At 36.1% G+C, this 18,504-nt stretch overlaps 2 protein-coding genes across 4 annotated transcripts; one reads left to right on the forward strand and one right to left on the reverse strand.

Annotated features, from left to right (window-relative positions):
- Positions 1-8,604: 8,604 nt before the first annotated feature.
- LOC114825994 (uncharacterized) lies at positions 8,605-10,485 on the forward strand. The gene is made up of 2 exons (XM_029105497.2): positions 8,605-8,940; positions 10,053-10,485. Exons 1-2 carry the CDS (start codon positions 8,773-8,775, stop codon positions 10,446-10,448), a joined length of 564 nt encoding a protein of 187 aa, XP_028961330.2. The 5' UTR covers positions 8,605-8,772; the 3' UTR covers positions 10,449-10,485.
- A 216-nt stretch (positions 10,486-10,701) lies between these two features.
- On the reverse strand, positions 10,702-15,668 carry LOC103410088 (UMP-CMP kinase 3-like). 3 transcript variants are annotated; one of them, XR_011582678.1, is made up of 10 exons: positions 15,388-15,615; positions 14,149-14,210; positions 13,845-13,908; positions 13,270-13,387; positions 12,664-12,820; positions 12,464-12,544; positions 12,258-12,365; positions 12,107-12,178; positions 11,289-11,397; positions 10,702-11,012 (listed from the first exon to the last, which is right to left on the reverse strand). XR_011582678.1 is itself a non-coding variant. In XM_008348853.4 (10 exons), exons 2-9 carry the CDS (start codon positions 14,176-14,178, stop codon positions 11,389-11,391), a joined length of 639 nt encoding a protein of 212 aa, XP_008347075.1. In that variant the 5' UTR covers positions 14,179-14,210; positions 15,388-15,668; the 3' UTR covers positions 10,702-10,923; positions 11,345-11,388. The 3 variants fall into 3 exon arrangements, 2 of the variants coding, with proteins under 2 accessions (XP_008347075.1, XP_070680692.1); XM_008348853.4 differs by having other exon boundaries at positions 10,702-10,923; positions 11,345-11,397; positions 15,388-15,668; XM_070824591.1 differs by having other exon boundaries at positions 10,702-10,923; positions 11,345-11,397; positions 14,149-14,227; positions 15,388-15,520.
- Positions 15,669-18,504: the final 2,836 nt, after the last annotated feature.

Genomic DNA, 18,504 nt, shown 5'->3' on the forward strand with positions numbered 1-18,504 from the left:
TTTTTTTTGGCCAAAACATAAACATAAATTGGGCAATAAGAGAAGATTTAAAATCAAAACCTTATTTGTACGGTCCTGCTGTCTTACGAAGCTTGATGATTAATGAGTTCGTCGTCCAATTTTCTGATAACGTATAAAATTAATCAATTTTATAGGGAAAAAAGCCAGAATTAGAGAATAATCACCTGAAATCTTCTATGTACAGTGGATTGCGTCCTGAATTGAAAAAAAAAACACAATAAAATAAAAAAGAAAAAAAATTTAGAGGCATATTTAAACAGACTCAAATATTTCGTACATTTGGGATGATAAAGGCTTTTATGTAACATCCCACATTGCCTAGGGGAGTGGATCCTGTAAGCCTTAAATGTATATTCTCATCTCTACCTAGCACAAAGCCTTTTGGGAGCTCATTGGCTTCGGAACTCCGAAGTTAAGCGAGTTCGCACGAGAGCAGAGCAATCTCAAGATGGGTGACCCATTAGGAAGTTCTCGTGTGAGTTCCTAGAAACAAAATCGTGAGCATGATTTATAATATCGATATTATCCCGATATTTCTATCGAAATTTTCGTGTTTTTTGACTATCGATATTTCCGATATCATCGATATATTAGACCTTGATAGGAACTCTATGTGGTACTAAGTCACTCATGTATCTTACCATGCATTGTATAAAAAGTAAAATATTGTACGAATTCATTATATATAAATGATTATGGTGTGTTTAAACTTCTTTCATTAATTACTACATATTTTCTACACTCACAATGTTTGCCAGCTCGCTATATAATCAACTTAAATCAGTTCAATCCATCATGCAATGCATTTCCTTCCAATTTTTTTTGTGATAAACTAATAGATAATTGACTAAATAAACATCATGCAAAGTTTCAATAAAAATTTCCAAGTTTTTCTTACAATTTCTGTGGTTTTTATTCAATTTTTATCGATATCGATAATGTCACAACCCGTCCTGAAATTTATTTATTGTGGATGTGAAATGACGGAATTGCCCTTAAAGGCTATTAAGGTACGTGTGACATGTTATTCGGATAAATGTATACATCCCTAATTTTTTGAAAAATTGAGTTGGATTAAAAATTTGGTTTATATTTTTTGTGGCTAGGGACCTAGGAGCACCCACACACTTAAAGTAAACCCCACACTCTCTCTCCTATCTCGTATATCTCTCCCTTCTCTCAGAACTCTCTCTCTCCCTGTCGAACTATACGGACACATTCACCCACGATCATCAAGCACGGATCGAAGGTTTTGAAGGCACCATTGTGCTCGTGAGGACCCTACAAACTCACCCATACCCATTTCAGGTAAGAAACCTTTCGATTTCACGTTGAAAACTCGAGGTCCAATTTGAGTACTATTCATGAACTTTCTAATGGTCGGTTTTTAGGACAATCCAAGCTCACAATGAGCTTTAGGAGGTTCTCACGAAGCTCGAGGACGTTCGTTTGAAGGTTTTGGACATCGGGATCACAAGGTTCGAAGGTGGCCGATTTTGGGTGAAATTTCCCGACGTGATTTCGAAGGATTTGGAAGTTTTTAAAGGTATAGCCTTCTTCCTCTCGTAATTTGTGAAGTTTTGGTGAAAATTTCATGGAAAATGGTTGAGAATCGAGTGAGAAAAGAGCGATTACAGGTCTGCCCAGTTTCTGACGTCGGCGAGTTTTTTCGGCGACTGGAGGTAGGGGATGACACGCGTGGGGGCGCGTGGACCCGTGCCTATTCCGGCGCATGGCAAGTCCAAATTTTTTTCTAAAAATACCTCAATGTCCGTGACGTCGAGTAGGTCACTGTGGTATATTCATATACCCAAATTGAGCATCGTATGAGAAGTTATTACGTATTGTCGATTATGTGCTTTAAATAACGTTTTTATAGTTGTTTCGCATATAGGTGATACCTATCCCGAGGACGAGCGCATTAAAGGACGTCACGGGGGTTATGACCCTTCGACTTACCAGTGAGTGGGCAGTATTTTTTGTATTTACCTATATGCTATTGATTTTTCCCAGAAATCGAATTTTAATGAAAGTATGTTTTAAAATGTCATGCATGCATATTATATGAAATATATGAATTAGTATTTGATGCATATATGTGAATTGGTGCTGTGGACGCACAGGTGAGTATCAGGTGAGTTTTATGTTATTCATATGGTTTATTGATGATGTGAATTGTATTGAAAGCTCAAACCTACACCCTTGGTGTTAGTGATTATATTATTCACCCTGCACCACACGCTCACCTTGGATCCAAGTAGGTGCATGTCGTACAGACCATTAGAGGGTTCCGACATGTCGTACAGACCACGAGAGGTGGTTCCGACTTGTAGGTGATTTTAGATTATTATACAGCTGTTGATGAGAGAAGCAATAGAGCGTATTCTTACACCTTTCTTATCGTACAGACTACTTCAGGTAGTTCCGATTTATGTGCAGAGTAGCGCCGTAGAGGTCACTATGGTGACTCCGGTTGGATTGGATATTGAGCTTTAGAATTAACCGTACATGACCAACTGCAGGGTCTCTGGTTGATTCATTATTTCACCTGTTAATATGTTGCATCCTTATTTTGTTATTGACGCTTATGGCATGGCATACTTTCTGGTTTTTGATAAAAATTGGTTATTTGAGATATTTGAAGAATTTTATGCATATTATGTTATTTTCTGGGAAAGTATACAAGTTTTACAGTGAGGGGTTAGAAATGTTGTTAAATTGAAATGTTTTCAAAAGCTTTGTTTTACTGACCCACTCAATTTTGTTTTGCGCCCTTACAGGTTCTAAATAGCGGCATTGGTGGCCCACGAGGATTTCCACAGCGTACTGACAGACTACATAAATGTAGGACTCACCTGCGGGTGTTGTAATTTAGTTATGGTCCTACTTGACTACACCTAGTACTTATGCTCTGAATATGTGTGTTTCATACTTAAACTCACTCTAGCACCTTACTTGGTTATTATTGCTAGTAATTGATTTTTATTCCTTCGTATTTCTCTTATTTATTGTTTCTGCGTCGCACTTTTGGCTACGTCACGCCCACGTGACAGCCAGCACGCCTTGATTCTAGGATCGGGGTGTGTCAGATAATATCCCGATATTTCCGTATTTTTGGACTACTGATATTTTCGATATCATCGATATTTTAAACCTTGACCGTGAAGGTGTGGCCGGGGCCCAAAGCAGACAATATCATGCTACGGTGGGGTCGAGCCTGGGATGTGGTGGGGACCCGGGCCGAGATGTGACATTTTAGGTTTGCATTTGGGGTTTAGGCTAACCTTACACCAATTGTTGCATGTGTTTTGGGAAGGGAAGACCAAGTAAAATAGCCAGTAGACCACCATTTAAGACTTGCTTACTGAATCACAACCAGTAGCCACCAATCGAGACTTTTTTACAGAAGAAGAAAGTGAGTTCGAGAAACTTGGAAAAAAAGGTGTGAAGGATAGGTATTGTACAGAAGACGAAATTGCGTTTGAGAAAATCATCCAGTTTCATTGTATGCGCTATGGGGATCGTGGCGGTTTCATTTCCGGTAACTGCTGCAACTACGTGGATGGGTGGACAGTTTGATTTATCTGGATTTCTCTTTTTTTATTTATTAACTTTTTTTTCTACGGTGGAAAGTTAGAATATGATGAAATAGTTGTGGGATAATCAATCTAACTGTAAACACATTAGGTTTATTTTTTATTCAATTACTGAAATCAGTTTGAAAATTGTAGTATCTCCCACATTCCCAAGTTTCTTTTCAAGTTTTTTCATTTTTCCTTTATTTTTATTGAATTGTTTTTTTAGTGCATCTCTCACCTTATGTATTTATCTACTTTTTTTTTAATCAATTAGCAATCACTTACCCACTACGTGTACTCTTGACCAGTATTGGTTTTAAATTCCATTTTCTTTTTTCTTTTTCTTTTTTTATTTATTTTGTTTTCCAATACAGTTTTTTGTTGAGATATGGTTTTTTACAAGTTTGTCCTTGTTTTTTTGAATTTTTTGGGTTTTGATTGTGAAGGAAACAAATAGGCATTTTTGACATTTTGGAAAGCTTTACCAAACTAGGCTCTCCCTTTATATATAACTAGCCTCTCCGCACGCACTAATGTGCGTGCAAGAGGCATTTTTGCATCACAGACGCTACGCGTCCCTAAAGGTGTATTGTGATAGTTTTTCCTCCATTGTAATTGTCAAGATATATTTTAAATGTATTGTGCAAAGATGAACTTTCTCTTTACCATGCACATTCTAAAAAGTTGTCATGTTTTTCGTTTTCACTTTGCGTAAAGTAATGATTTAAATGTTATTCATGCAATTGTCAAACAACATGAGATTTTAAGTGCAAGTTCCTATCTAAAGTCCATGAACAATAGCAAGTAGCATCCACTTTCCAACACATATAAACATAATTAAAATTTACAAAAATATTAATAGGGTGAATTCCTGGATTAGAGGAACATAACAAAATAAAAAAGATAGAGTTAAACAAAAAGTTTAATTACCAAAAACGTAAAATAACCAAAAGAAAGAGTGGAGCAAATTCCCTCACAAATTGCATACCAATTAATTGTTTGCAAGAATTTTTTTTTTTTCTCTCTCTCTCTATCTGATTGAGGCAAAACCCAAAATGGAAAACCTAATTACAGTAAAATACCAATCAAACATTCAAGAGAAAGGAGGAGAGACAGAGGGAGTATTCCCGACTCTAGGAGTGTGCTTGAAATGTTGTAAAGCCCTGAAATTGGTTTAGTTTAAAGTTTAAGTTCGTATGAGTAGAAAAGCAAATGAGATATGAATAAAATTAGATATCTATAAACCTTTACCATCTTGACCACTGTGGAAAATCTTCATTACAGTCGGAGTCATAGAAAAAATACGACTCTTCAATACTTTTTTTTAACAATAATTAGGGGCTATGGTCATAAGAAAAATTAGAATGTTCGAAAGACAATATACTTGTAGGCTTGTAGCAATTAAAAGATTAAACAATTAAGTGGAGAATTACCTGTTAGAACTGAAAAATTATTACAAAAAGTTTGAAAATTGCCCAATTAGATACTAAAAAAGAGAGTGATGAGATGGAGGATTTCAATCAAACTAAAAATTTGCAACATGCAAATGTAGTGGGGGTGAAACTCTTTGGAATCATACTCTTCCTCTTCATACTCTTCGCCATCCTCATCGTCTTCATATTCCTCATATTCATTGCCTGACTGATGACCATATTCCTATGCTAAAAGAACAGCAAACAATTGTCAAGCTAATCACTACCAAACATAATAGAGTATCAAAATCAAAAATTTACATACCAAAACATAGACAGATGAAGATTGGAAATTTGCTTACATCTCTATCATATCCCGCAGTTCCCCTTCAAAATTAAAAAAAAAAAAAACAAATTCACAAATAAATCCAAATTTCAGATCATACCCAAAAAGAGAAAAAGAAGGTGAGAGATTTGATGACACATGCAATTGTTTTTCTGGATACATGATTTTCTATGGCACTTTTGTTAATCTGTTTGGGAAAATTGACTAATGAAGGCGAAAGAGCCTTTTGGAGTTGAAGAGAAAACAATTTTTTTTTTCTGCCAGAGTGAATATAAACCGATGAAAAAGAAACTGCAAGTTATTAGTGAGATAACTGTTGTTTTTATTCATCTCTAAATATTGGTGGTATGTGGATGATTAATGTTGAACCTCCCACCAAACTCATATCGTGGAATCTTTGGAGGAGAAAATTGCTCACTACTGCAGTAGTTTGTGACGGATATGCATGTCCATTCTCTTTTCTAATTTTTTTGTTAATTTTCTTTTTTTATATTTACTGTAACTTTTATTTTGAACACTATTGTAACTTTTTTAATTTCAGTGTTTATTTTTTATTTTTTTATATTTGTTTTTTACACATGTGGTAAAGATGAATTTTTTTTTTAATTTGTGTTCTTAAATTGCCCACTACTGCGTATCAGTTTGTGAGGGTTAAGCACGTTCATGTTTTTCTTTTTTTTTTCTTTCAAGTTTTTTGTTATCATTCCAACATTATTTCAAATTTTCTTATGTTTAATTTTTACTGTAACTTTTTAATTTTAGGTTTTTGTAGTTATATTCGTTTTTTACATGTATAGTAAAAAAAATTAATTTGTGTTTTTCCATTAAAGTTTTTGTTTGTACCACACTTAGGACCTCCGTATTTAGATCGCGTATAAATACTCGGGGGACTCGAATATAATTATGTAATAAATGAAAGGGCAAATATGTAAAAAGGGGAGGAGCCTTTAGTCTATAAAAAGGTCTCCTTACCCTCACAATCCTCAAGCTCGGAGGTTCAGAGCAAAGCTCTGATCCTCATGTACAGAAGCTCTCTCCCTCACAATCCTCTCACAAACAGAGAAATACAATATCAGTGTGGACATAACTCAAATATTGGGATGAACCACGATACATCTTGTGTTATTTACTTTCTTGCAGATTCACGGTCGGATTTACGTTATTCCAAGACCCCTCCGGTTTTGTGCATCAACAGTTTTCATATTTGTTTTTTTTTTTGTATTTATATTCGTTTTTTACATATATAGTTTTTTTTTTACCAATTTGTCCTAGTTTTTTGAAATTTTTTAGGTTTGATAGTGAAGAAAACATGGGGCGTTTTTGGTATTTTGAAATGCTTCACCTATTTGGACTTCTCCCTTTATATATATAGATTATATAGAATATAGATAATATTATACATACATATGTATATATATATATGTATATTCATTATTCATCAAATATATTATCTTGAGAATACAAAAATTGTCATCTAGAGGAGGAGAAAAGGAGATTTTGAGCCGTGCTTGCAAGGAGAAGAGGAGACAATTCTGCCATCTAGAGGAGGAGCCAAATCTACCATTGCTGGAGTGTCTCAGAGTTCTTTCTATCCTTATTTGATTTCAATGTTTAATTTAGATTGTTTTTATTTAGTTATGACGAACATGCATAACTAAATTTCTTTTTAGCTAGAGGTCAATTCAAAGTCATGATCATATGTTTTATATAAATTAATTACATCCAGTTATTGTTTCATAAATCATGAATGCAATTTACTTATCTATTTTATTGAGAACTTGTTCTAGTGTGTTAATTAAGGATGCATACTTAGTTTGCATGCAAGGATTTGATGCTAGAATATAAGGGAATTTCACCTAATCGTTATGAATTTATATTTACAAGTAGTAAAGGTCACTAGTCATGATTAAGTTAAGTAAATTCCTGGTAGGAGTATCATGCAGTTCATAGTTACGAATGATTTGTCAATGCTTATGATTTTCACAGAACTTAATGATCTTTGATATGTATCTCTATCATGCAGTTCATATAGAGAACTTAATAACAATAATTTGGTTGCGTCACTGAGTCCAATTCAATGAATTTAGGAAACTCTGAAAGTTAATTTGTGCTTTTCACGATTAATTTAGGGCATTGTCATTTATGGTTTATAGGAATAATAACTGGAAATCAATTTGTATGCATATGTTTCATATGTGGAGAAGAATCATCTAGCTAGCATTTCACCCCTTAAGTTACCTTAGTTTTGTACCACCCTCACTTTGTTTCTGCAACCTACTTAGTTTTAGTTTAAAATTCATTGAAACAAATCCCCCTTTAGTATTTCATGTCAATTTACTTCAATTTTCGTCCAGAACACCCCTGAATGCTTGTTTTGTGTTATTTGAGTCAGTCTAGCTTAGTTTTGTGTATTTGAGTCTAGTTTTCAATTTTTGAGTCAAGTTTGTGTAGATTAGCATCCCTCCTAATCCTCGGCCTAGAACGATCTCTACTTACGCATACTACAATTATCTAAAAGATGATTTAATTTGTGTGTTAGTTTTTACCACATCAATTAGCAATCACTTACCCATTACGTGGACTCTTGACCAATATTGGTTTTAAATTCCGTTTTCTTTTTTCTTTTTCTTTTTTATTTATTTTGTTTTCCAATACAGTTTTTTGTTGAGATATGATTTTTTACCAGTTTGTCCTTGTTTTTTTGAATTTTTTGGGTTTTGATTGTGAATGAAACAAATGGGTATTTTTGGCATTTTGGAGAGCTTTACCAAACTGGAGCTCTCCCTTTAGATATATAGAATATAGATAATATTATACATATATATATATATGTATATTCATTATTCACCAAATCTATTATCTTGAGAATACAAAAATTGTATTGTGTGAGTTGCATTTTGTGTAAAAATTCAAAAGTTTTGAATCCAAATTAATGAGAATTCAATGATACAATCAAAGAACCAACATCATCAATGTTTAGCTATAATTTTTATATCCATTTATTGAATCATTTTATACATCAAATATTTAATGATGAAATCACTATTTACTAAATTATAATGCGTCAATTAAACGAATATATTTTTTGTTTTGACGAAGATAGATATAACCATTAACTGATAAGAAATCAGCTACCCGGTGAGTTTGGTTATGGATAGTAATCGATAGTTAATTTACGGTTATGAATATGATTAATTTTCGTGGTTATAGGGATAAATATAATATTTCTGTTCCCAAACCGAACCGTTGTGATCCTAAAGAGAACCAAATTAAAACCTAGTTTATCATACATGTCAACCTCATTTTCCCACCAAGCCTATCTTCCTTTCCTCCCCACGTGCCTCACATGTGGGATTTCCTGCAAAAAATCCCCATCCGCTTAGCAAGAGAGGAGAAACCTTCGTCGTTGCTCTGAATGGCCTGCTGCACATCAGCTCCTCCTCTGCCGCCTCCGCTGTCAAACCCCTGTGGAAGTGGTTCGGTGAAACCCAGCCGGCTTTCATGGGCATCTTCCTTTCCCAACTTCGGCGTCTCCTTCAATTGCACCACAAGCCCTCCTAATCGCATTGACACCCCCAACAAGGCACGCTTCCATTACTTCCTCTTTCTCTTTCCTTTCTTACCTGACGTTTTTTTTTTTTTTTATTTATACTGAATCCCAATATTTACCATGAGGAAAATGTTGGAAATTGTTCGTAACCATTGATTTTCTGATCTGATGGCTTGAATTGAATCGTGTTTTGTGAATGCATGCATGCATAATTTAGGGTTACCCGTTTCCATTAGTGCAGATAAGGTGTTTGATGAAATTACTAGGACAATGGAAGTTGTAATGTTTGGAAATTATAGGTCTGGAGTTTGTTGTGCGATGAAAGAATTTGTGTGGGAAATGTGAACCGTAATGGAGGACATGACTAGGGTAACAAGCGTGTGGTTTCTATGAATATATTCGGTGACTGGTAATCGAATTATTACATTACGTTTGGTTACGGTTATGGACCAGTTTTATCTGTGGAAATTTGCAATTGCGTTGTGTAGTCGAGACGGGTTTGTTGGTTTTGGCACATTTGAGATAACATTGATCTTATGGTGGAACTCGACTATTTGGTATATGAATGTCGGAGCAACTGTTTAATAACACGTTTTGATGTCTGGACCAAACGATTAGGAAATGAAATCAGAGACTGATGATGCTTAGAAAGATGGATCACCATGATGTATTCATAGACAATATAGAACTACTTTATAAGTTAAAGAATGGTATTTGCTGTTGACAAAGTTCACCTACATTATTTTCCCCGTGCAAAATTTGTTTTAGAGGCAACTCTTTATCGTTTGTTTTTTCCCTTAGGGTAGCCATTCAACAACTTCAAATGCCTTTTTTAGTTTACGAGGCCCTTTATTCATGCTTGTTCTTCATGCTTGTTCGGAGAAATAATCGTTGCTACAAACTATAGCCATTTTTAGTTTACGGTGCTCTGTTATACTTGTGAATTGTCCGTTGTCTATTTTTTTGTTCTCCCGTTTACAAAGTAGAAATCTTTAGGTCTTTTATTACAGTCACTATGGCCTCAGTTGGTTCAAGTTTTACAAGTCAGTCGTGATTGATTTGCTTAGTCAAATGCTTCCTCGGTTAAACTTTCAACCACCGAAACGGATAAACAAGATTCGAGTTTCTCTTGCTTGTTTTTTCAGGATTCCTTCATTCGAGCTGCATGGACCCGGAGGTCTCGAGGCGAGGCTGCAAATAGACCTAATAGGAAATCATGGAGTCAAAGGACAGATATGTACATGAGGCCATTTTTACTGGATGTTTTCTTTTCAAAACGATTCATCCATGCCAAAGTGATGCACAGGGGTACCTGCAAAGTGATATCCGTGGCCAGCACAAACTCCAAGGATTTGAGGTATTCGTTGCCGTCGCTTACCGATAACGAGGCATGTCGAGTTGTAGGAACCCTGATTGCAGAGAGGTGCAAGGATGCTGATGTGTTTGCAATGTCTTTTGAACCCAAAAAGAATGAGAGGATTGAGGGTAGGCTTGGAATCGTTCTCGATACCATTAAGGATAATGGCATCGTATTTGTTTAGAACCTAAGCATCAATTTCATTGTCATTTTCGTATTCATTTTTCTCTCTCCGGTCTTTTGCTTTAAAGTGCTTTTAGGAGAAGCTTTCAAGAGGCACTTCCAAGTGCTTTTCTGAGAAGAAAGTGCTTCAAATAAAAGCCATTTTTAACAAAAACGCTTACGAGTAAAAATGCCTTCTATATTATAAGCAACGCCCAAAACAGGGCGCCTTACATACCACGCAACATTTAACTGACTTCCTCACATGAACAATCTTTCCAAGCGAATCACTCGATTTTTTCTGTTTTTACTTTTGGTGTCCTTCAACATTTTATGTAATTTATTACTATAAATCTTAAAAGTTAGAATCCAATGACAATATAAGAGAAGAAGGATACACTCAATTGTGTCGAATAATAATACAACCTTCTATAGTAAGCAAGCATCAGGAATAAACCTGCCAAAGAATATAATATATGCAGCCAGCAATGCATCACCTGAAACAAAGATACCGTTGACAGAAAATGTTAATATTGGTGTTCGGTAGAAAGTAATCTCAGTTTGCAAAGCAGTTGATTTAGGAAGTCTGTTTTTCGGCCAATGATCACAAACCAATTTTAAACAACGCACACCGTAACAGATTTTTGAGGATTGTGAGAATATCATATTTATCAACCCTAACAGTGACAAGAATAGTTTGATTCCCGTTCGAAGATGGAAAACACACCATCATCGGCATTATTGGTATTGCTGCCTTTATTCCAGTCATATGGGGTCTGTCAATTGGGTTCTCATATTCCTGGTCCCAAATGGAAAGTGAAAAGGAGAATGTGTGCTTATGTGCAAAATGAAGCAAAACCACGTAATATCATCACACGTGCAAACTCTTATTCTTGCGGTTCAAGATGAAGGTTTTACCTCAATAGACATAGGATCTGAAATCTTGGTCACAATCGCAGCAATTACTCGGCCTGTAACAGCAAAAATTGACGTCAGTGACAGGGAAAATATACACATATTCAAGTGTATGCTAGAGGGGGGGAAACAACACGATATTCTTATTAAATGTAGTTAAAGTTAACGTCAATGACACGCAAAATATGCAGATGAGTAACGGTACGCTAGATTCCACAATGTAAAATGTGCATCTAGATTTCTGTTCTTGATGCAGGTCCAGTTAATGCTAGAGACAGATTACTGTTAATACCCATCCCATTACTTTCAATCTCCAACCCGTATCAAAATTTGCTGCCTTGATCTGAATAGTAAGAAATTTCTCATCATTTTCTCTTTCCGTTTGGCTTTAGCTAGCCAATAGCACCAATTTGTGTTCATAATTAGTTCTAGTTTGCATTTTATGGCTATGCATTTGACTGGCAGCTACATTCTGACCATTGATTGCTTTACGTGATCAATTTGGTATGCCACAATTGTGATTACAATTAGTTGATGTGGAAACATAATCAATCTAAAACTAACATAACACTTGGGTCATTCAAATTCCTCGATTTCTAATAAAGCTTACTACAATCCTAAAGCATTTGTTTCACTAGTTATATTTACAAAACCACACCAGTAAGAAAAGATACCCCCCATGAACTCCCTTCCCTGTCAATTCTTACACCATTTCATCCAGAACAAGATTAAGCATTCCATCAAAGTATGGCGATGGCCATTTACCTTCTCATCTTTCGGTGCAAAAATAGCTTTTACTGACTCATAAACCTCTTCAATAGGCCTTCCAGCATCAATCTGAGAGTGAAACAACAATGATTCCAACAAACATGAAAGACTATATTGTTGAAATAAGTAAAACCAATTGAAGAATTACCTTCCGAACTTTCCCCTTGGAGTTGTAGTACTCTATCACAGGGAGACTGGATTCTTGGAAAACCTTAAACCGCTTCCTTATTGTTTCTATGTTATCATCCTCTCTTCCCTTCATTGGCCCACAATTAGTTTGGAAACAAAAAGAGATGATATCATTATACCAAGACAATATACAAAATCCTCCACAAGAAAAAATCACATTTTTACCTGGTTCCTACTTAAAAGCCGCCTCTCCATCTCTTCTTCAGAACAGTCAAAATACAAGACAAATGAAGGCCCGATTTTAGTCTGCAAAGTCATTAACACGTTTTTCCATTGGTTAAACAAGTAAATAAACCACTATGAAAACTAGTCAATTACCAAAAACTGTACTTAAGTAACAACGAAAGATTATCCAGAGGGCTCACCACATCCTCAAATGCAGCACGATTTTCCTCGTTACGGGGAAACCCATCAATGAGAAACTTGTCATTACCATTTTCCAGCATTGCTCGTTCAAGAAGTTTAATTGTTACTTCGGAAGGGACAATCTTTCCTTCTTTAATCATATCCGAAATCATGGTCCTGTCAACCATTAAAAAAAGGTGTGTTACATGAGACATGTAAAACAATTTTTGATGGGCATACAAAGTCCAGAGTCTAGACTACCTTTGCAATCATTTTTCAATGAAAGGGACATAAAACAAGACACTTCTGCGGAAACACTTTTTCTAGTGTTTGACTGTATTGGAAAAAGCTAAGTACAGTCCTGAGCATTCTCTTTCTTTTACTCAAATGGTGTGATACAGGATCAGTTTACACAACAGAGGCAACCACCCACAACCTTATTGTCACCCTTGCCCCTCAAGTAATGTAACACAGAATCTTATAAAAGTGAAGCTGTTGGGTGACTATGAATTCATGGTAACTGGAGATACTTATACTATACTCAAGAAGCGGAATGCTACCCTCATCATGTATCCCACTCCCACTACTATAAAAAGCCAAAAGTAGACTACACAACAATGCCATACCCATTTTCAGAGCCAGATTTGATTTCTGCTCTAAGAAGATCGCCAGCACTAAGATGGGTAAACCCAAAGTGCTCAACAATGTTTGCACATTGAGTACCCTTTCCACTGCCTGGGCCACCTATTAAATCAAAAGAAACAACTGATAAGAGCATCCATAGGTACCTCAAAAGAAAGGAAGGGTGGTGCCAAAGAAATGACTGGAGGCTTTAGTGTAGCTAGTGGAAAAAGGAAAAAAACAACCAAACACGAAATGTATAAATAAAGTACAGCTACGATAACAAATGAGAGGAATGTAAACAAACCTAAGGTTCGTATCAATAATTAGTCTTCCCATATATATAATGGGTAACTGAAATAAAAAATTAAATAGCCAACCTATCATACAAAAACATCATCTCTTTGACATACAGGACTCTTAAATCATGCACATATTTTCATTGAACTCTTAAGCAAAGAGAGAAAACGGATATTAAAAACACGAGCCAAGATTAGTGGATCTTATCCCAGGTTGCTAACAGCTCAGAAAAACAAGGATGATTAGAATACAACTAGTTCTAGTTTCATAATTTTCTTACCCAATACAAAAACAACTGTAGGGTTCAGATCAGCTAAGCTTCTATGAGCCTCCTGCAGAGCCTCCTGCAGTAGGATGCATTTCTCAATTTAAGCTTCAAGTAGTATGAAACGAAACAACAAATGTTAAAGGTGCACATATGGAAACCAGATAAAAGAATAAGGTCCTTCGGGAGTCTGGAGAAGACTAAATGAAAGCATTTCATTTCCCAGTAAATTTAGAAATATCAACTTAAGTGACAAAGTTTCCAGAAGAAACCGTGCATGATTTCAGAAACCTCAATCAAAACAAAACCCAAGATATACCTTCTTTCCGTCATCAACAACTGAACCCATGAGCACCAACTAATTGTCTCTGAATATCCTATCTGCGCAAATCAAAACACTGCAATTGTAAAACTTTAGGTAGACCAAAAACCCATGATTATGCTTGAATCTGCAAAAATATTTGATAAGCTAACAAACTCTTTTGTACACATGGCATGTCTATGCATGCATTTGTACATACAAATATATTAATTTTCCACTACAGCGGTCTGAATAGCCACGTCTTGTGCATAAAAATTGAACCATAAAACTCCCATTAAGTCCCATTAAGTCCAAACTACCCTTTGTAAAGTGTCTTTTAACCTTCTAAACTATTTGATCTATTCAAGCAGAGGCCATACATATCAGACTCAAATTTTAGTCTCATTGTTGTAAAGTTTACTTGTTCAAAGTAAAATACAAAAATTTAACAAAAAGCATAGATTTGATTAAAGTGATTAAAAATTTTCAAAAAAATGTACAAAATATATCAGAAGTAAAAAACTATGACTTTTCCCATCATAATTTTAAAATCATTCAATTCAAATCCTTCTCTTTCAATTATTCATAGATCCAACAAAAACGAACAGTGATGATAAATTCGGATGCAGAAAACCAGGCACGCAAGGAAAAAAAAAAGTTTCTGTTTCGATCTAATGCTCAAGCTCCACCATAATCGGCATATAAATAAATTCAAAATTTTATTCTCAACCTTTCCCTCCCTTTTCCTCATGAATCAATTCAACACCAATCAGAAGTACGTCGAGATCTAACAAAACATTTATGCAATCAGACAATAGAAAGGCCAAAATTCAACGAAATAAAGAACGAAAATTCATATCAAAGCATCAGGTAGACTCAGATCGAGCACTCAACCGACTAATGCGAGCTCAAATCCACACATACACAATCAACAACCTCAAATGAATAAACAGAAAAGAAAAATCTTGAGACTTTCCACTCCCTTCCACGAAACCAAACCAAACAGACACGGATCGAAACCACACCGATCAGATCCACGCAAAAATTTCAAAATCCCGATCAAATGCGAGCTCAAAAATCTACCGTAAACACAAAATCCAATCGAACAAAAAAAAAATCGGACGACGCTTACCAGTAAAATCAAGCATTAACAAACATGATGCGGAGCAAAAGAATTCGATTCCAGAAACGCAAATCAGAATCTATTTCAATTGCATCAAATGCTAATCGAAACTGCGAATGGAGAAGAAGCCATACCTGTGTGTCAATTTTGGTGCGAAGATCTGATGCTGAGCTGCACGCTTTGGGAGCTGCGGTGGCTCTGATTTTCTTAAATAGAAGAAGGGGGACGAGGTGGGGTGTTTTGAAATGGGAGAAGGCCAATGACTCTGCAGGGAATGTGGGTGAGGCCTTAGTTTGAGCGTTTTGGTCGGTAAGGGTAAAATGGGAATTTCGAAAAGCATGGGAAAAAGTTTGCGTAGTTATAACGGCTAAAGCCTGCCTAGTGTTTTAAATAATTTTATTTGGTTTCTTTGAGTGATTTGGAAGCTTAATTAATTATTTTTTATAACAATTCGCTGCTGTAAACTCAGCAGGAAGTCCAGCACAAAAGTGACGTGGCACTTCCAGAGAACAACATGTGTGGGTTTTTTTTTCCTTCAAAAACCTCTCGTCTTTAAAGTTCCTCTTTCCTTGCCTGCATTTTTCCTTCCTTGTTCACCTTCTATTTTCTCCTCTCTCTATCCAACAATTCTCCCACTATCTATTGAAGAAAGATCTAGAGCTTCATGATGGTTACAAATCCTAAAATATTTTTGCATCCTACTTATTTGGGTTTATATTTGACACTGGCTTTGTAACGATGGAGGCCCATAAATACAAGGGCAAAGAGGAGACTGGGTTCGGACAAGTCGATAGGCCCGAGAAGAATTGGAAGTCATTCCAGCAAGGCATATTGGGCACATGCCTATGTTTGAAGTGATGGGCGATAGACGGCATCTTACCATCAGCAAAAAACACTTTTTCAAGGGCATGGATGAGTAAATAAGTGATGACTCATTACCCTCCGAAAGCCATCAACTAAAAGTAAAGTTTGGATAGTCGGGTCAAATTGTCTATAAAAGTAGAGAGGGACACCAGAGACAAAAACACTCAACCAATCAATCAAAAGACATCCTACTTTGCTCTCAAACAAATAAGAAACTAGAAAGCTAAATTTTGTCCAGGTTCTACCCTTTTTAACCGTAGTTCCCCCATAGAAAGTCATCTTTTGTCAAGATTAGAAGCTTTGCTACCTTCCCTTAGTGTTGTAGTATCGATTCCCTCTAGTAAAACCTATTTACTTTTCAACCCTCTGAGTATACAAATCCCTGTAAACACAAAGAGAAGTGGTTGCAAGAAGTTAAACCTTGCCCGACTAGGTTAAATCTTGCCCGAGTCTCTTTTGTTTGTACTTGCATATAGTAGATCTGTTGTTTAATGCATTTTTCTTCATGCTTTTAAATCATTTTCAATTGTTTCCACCCAAAATTTGGTTAAAAAAAAAAAATTGTTTCCACCCAAAAGTTTCATTTGTAATCAAATCTGGATAAGTTAATGAACCTGTTTTCATTAAAGCAAACTTTGATCAAGGAAATGGTTGAAAATGCCATGAACTCCCTTCATTTTGGATATACAATACTATGAACTAAAAGTCCTTCTTCACAAGGCAAGAAAAAAGCCTTATACAGGCTAAACTCATCTATGATAATCCATTGATAAACAAGAAGTCTAAGTAACTTATAGCACAAGTAATCAACTTAATTTACACCTATACAACAATTTGTTATACAAAAAGATAACAATGGCACGCTCAGATCCTTGTTAGTTTTTATTGTGAGCCTCAAAGCCTAAACCAAAGGCATCACAAATGCACCATTCAAACTAACGAGCAGCTCATATTGCAGCACACCAAGCAAATTTTGCTCTACATGCAAGATAGAGTGAGAGCCCTGGGGAGCTATGCGAGGGACCATATCCAAGATCCTTGCCTAAACATAGTTTTGGCATGCCCAGTAGGACGCATTAATAGCTTTGTATGCCAAAAAGAAAGAAGGAACAAACATTCAGGTGGAAAGTAGAGTTTAGGCAACCCTTTTGTCCAACAGAAGTTAGCATGGCAGATCACCCAGAAGACTTCCCTTTACTACGCAGCCCTACAATACTAGAGAGCCTAACTTCTTCTGAGAAGACAGGTGGAAAAGTTACTAACAAAGATTTGCAAGCCACTATGGTGCAAGTACTAAGAAGTATAGAGAAAATCTATATGAAGACCAGAGAAGAGGTTAGCAAACTGTGTTCCTTAACAAGAACTCTACAGAGAAAACTGGAGTTAGAGTACTATACACCAAAGGATGGCTATACCAGGGAAGTAATCAGGGAAGCAAGCCTAGAGAAGGAACCAATGATTCCTTTGTTCCCCTTACTCGAGGAAAAGAATGATCGAGGGAAAAAGAATGAGGGTGCTGGAACCAGTATGACAGAAGAAGAAGGGTTCTAAGAGACAAGTTTGCCCGATCTTCTGCTACTCCCACTAGATGGTAGGAGGCAAATCAGGCAAGAAATAATAAAGTATGAGGCCACCAATCCAGTGGGAGAGACAAGCGGAAAAGGTTTACCTATAGCTGTGGGAAAACCTCTCCCTTATAGGTCATTACCATCAGCTAATAAGGGAAGAAAAGCTAGATGGAGATAGCCAGATCCATAGAAATAGAATGAAGCTTTCTCGGGCATTGAGCATATCCCGAAATTGGGGACTACTTATACCCCACACAATAACATGGCTAACCAGCAGCTTATGAATGAGTTGGCAGAGTTAAGGATGATGGTGGTACAAAATGCCAAGCCACAGGCTCGCCCGATGTTCAGAATCACATACCAGAAGCCTTATCCCGAGTACATTAATGGGCAAAATCATTTCCCCCTCAACTTCAAGATGCCCGCATTCCCAACGTTTAGTTGGGAAGACTGTAATGTGTCTTCCAGATATCACATTTTCAAGTTTTCAAATCACTATGTAGCATTCAAAGACAACCCTAACTATAAGTTGAGACTATTTGGAAATTCATTGGTAGGTTTAGCCTCTTAGTGGTACTTTATGCTACCCCCTTATTCCATTACCAACTATGGGCAAATGAAGATGGCCTTCCATGAGCAGTTCTATAGGGTGGAGCTAGAGATGACTATCAATGATTTGGTGGAGATGAAGCAGTATAAACATGAGTCTACATAAGATTTCATGATAAGGTTTAGAAAAACCAGGATGAGATGCCAGTTCCTAATCAACCATGCTCAACTCATAGCCATTGCTCAGAAAGCTCTGAGGCTACCTTTAAG

Source organism: Malus domestica, chromosome 07 (genome assembly GCF_042453785.1).
Source record: "Malus domestica chromosome 07, GDT2T_hap1".
Classification (NCBI taxonomy): Eukaryota; Viridiplantae; Streptophyta; class Magnoliopsida; order Rosales; family Rosaceae; genus Malus; species Malus domestica.

Excerpts from the sequence above, each read along its gene's own strand:
- LOC114825994 (XM_029105497.2), top strand. The coding sequence starts at position 8,773 with ATGGCCTGCTGCACATCAGCTCCTCCTCTGCCGCCTCCGCTGTCAAAC. Across the intron at positions 8,941-10,052 it reads GCATTGACACCCCCAACAAG|GATTCCTTCATTCGAGCTGC; the intron begins GCACGCTTCCAT and ends TTGTTTTTTCAG.
- LOC103410088 (XM_008348853.4), bottom strand. The coding sequence starts at position 14,178 with ATGGGTTCAGTTGTTGATGACGGAAAGAAG. Across the intron at positions 12,545-12,663 it reads GTGCTGCATTTGAGGATGTG|ACTAAAATCGGGCCTTCATT; the intron begins GTGAGCCCTCTG and ends ATGACTTTGCAG. Across the intron at positions 12,366-12,463 it reads GGCTTTTAAGTAGGAACCAG|GGAAGAGAGGATGATAACAT; the intron begins GTAAAAATGTGA and ends GGGCCAATGAAG.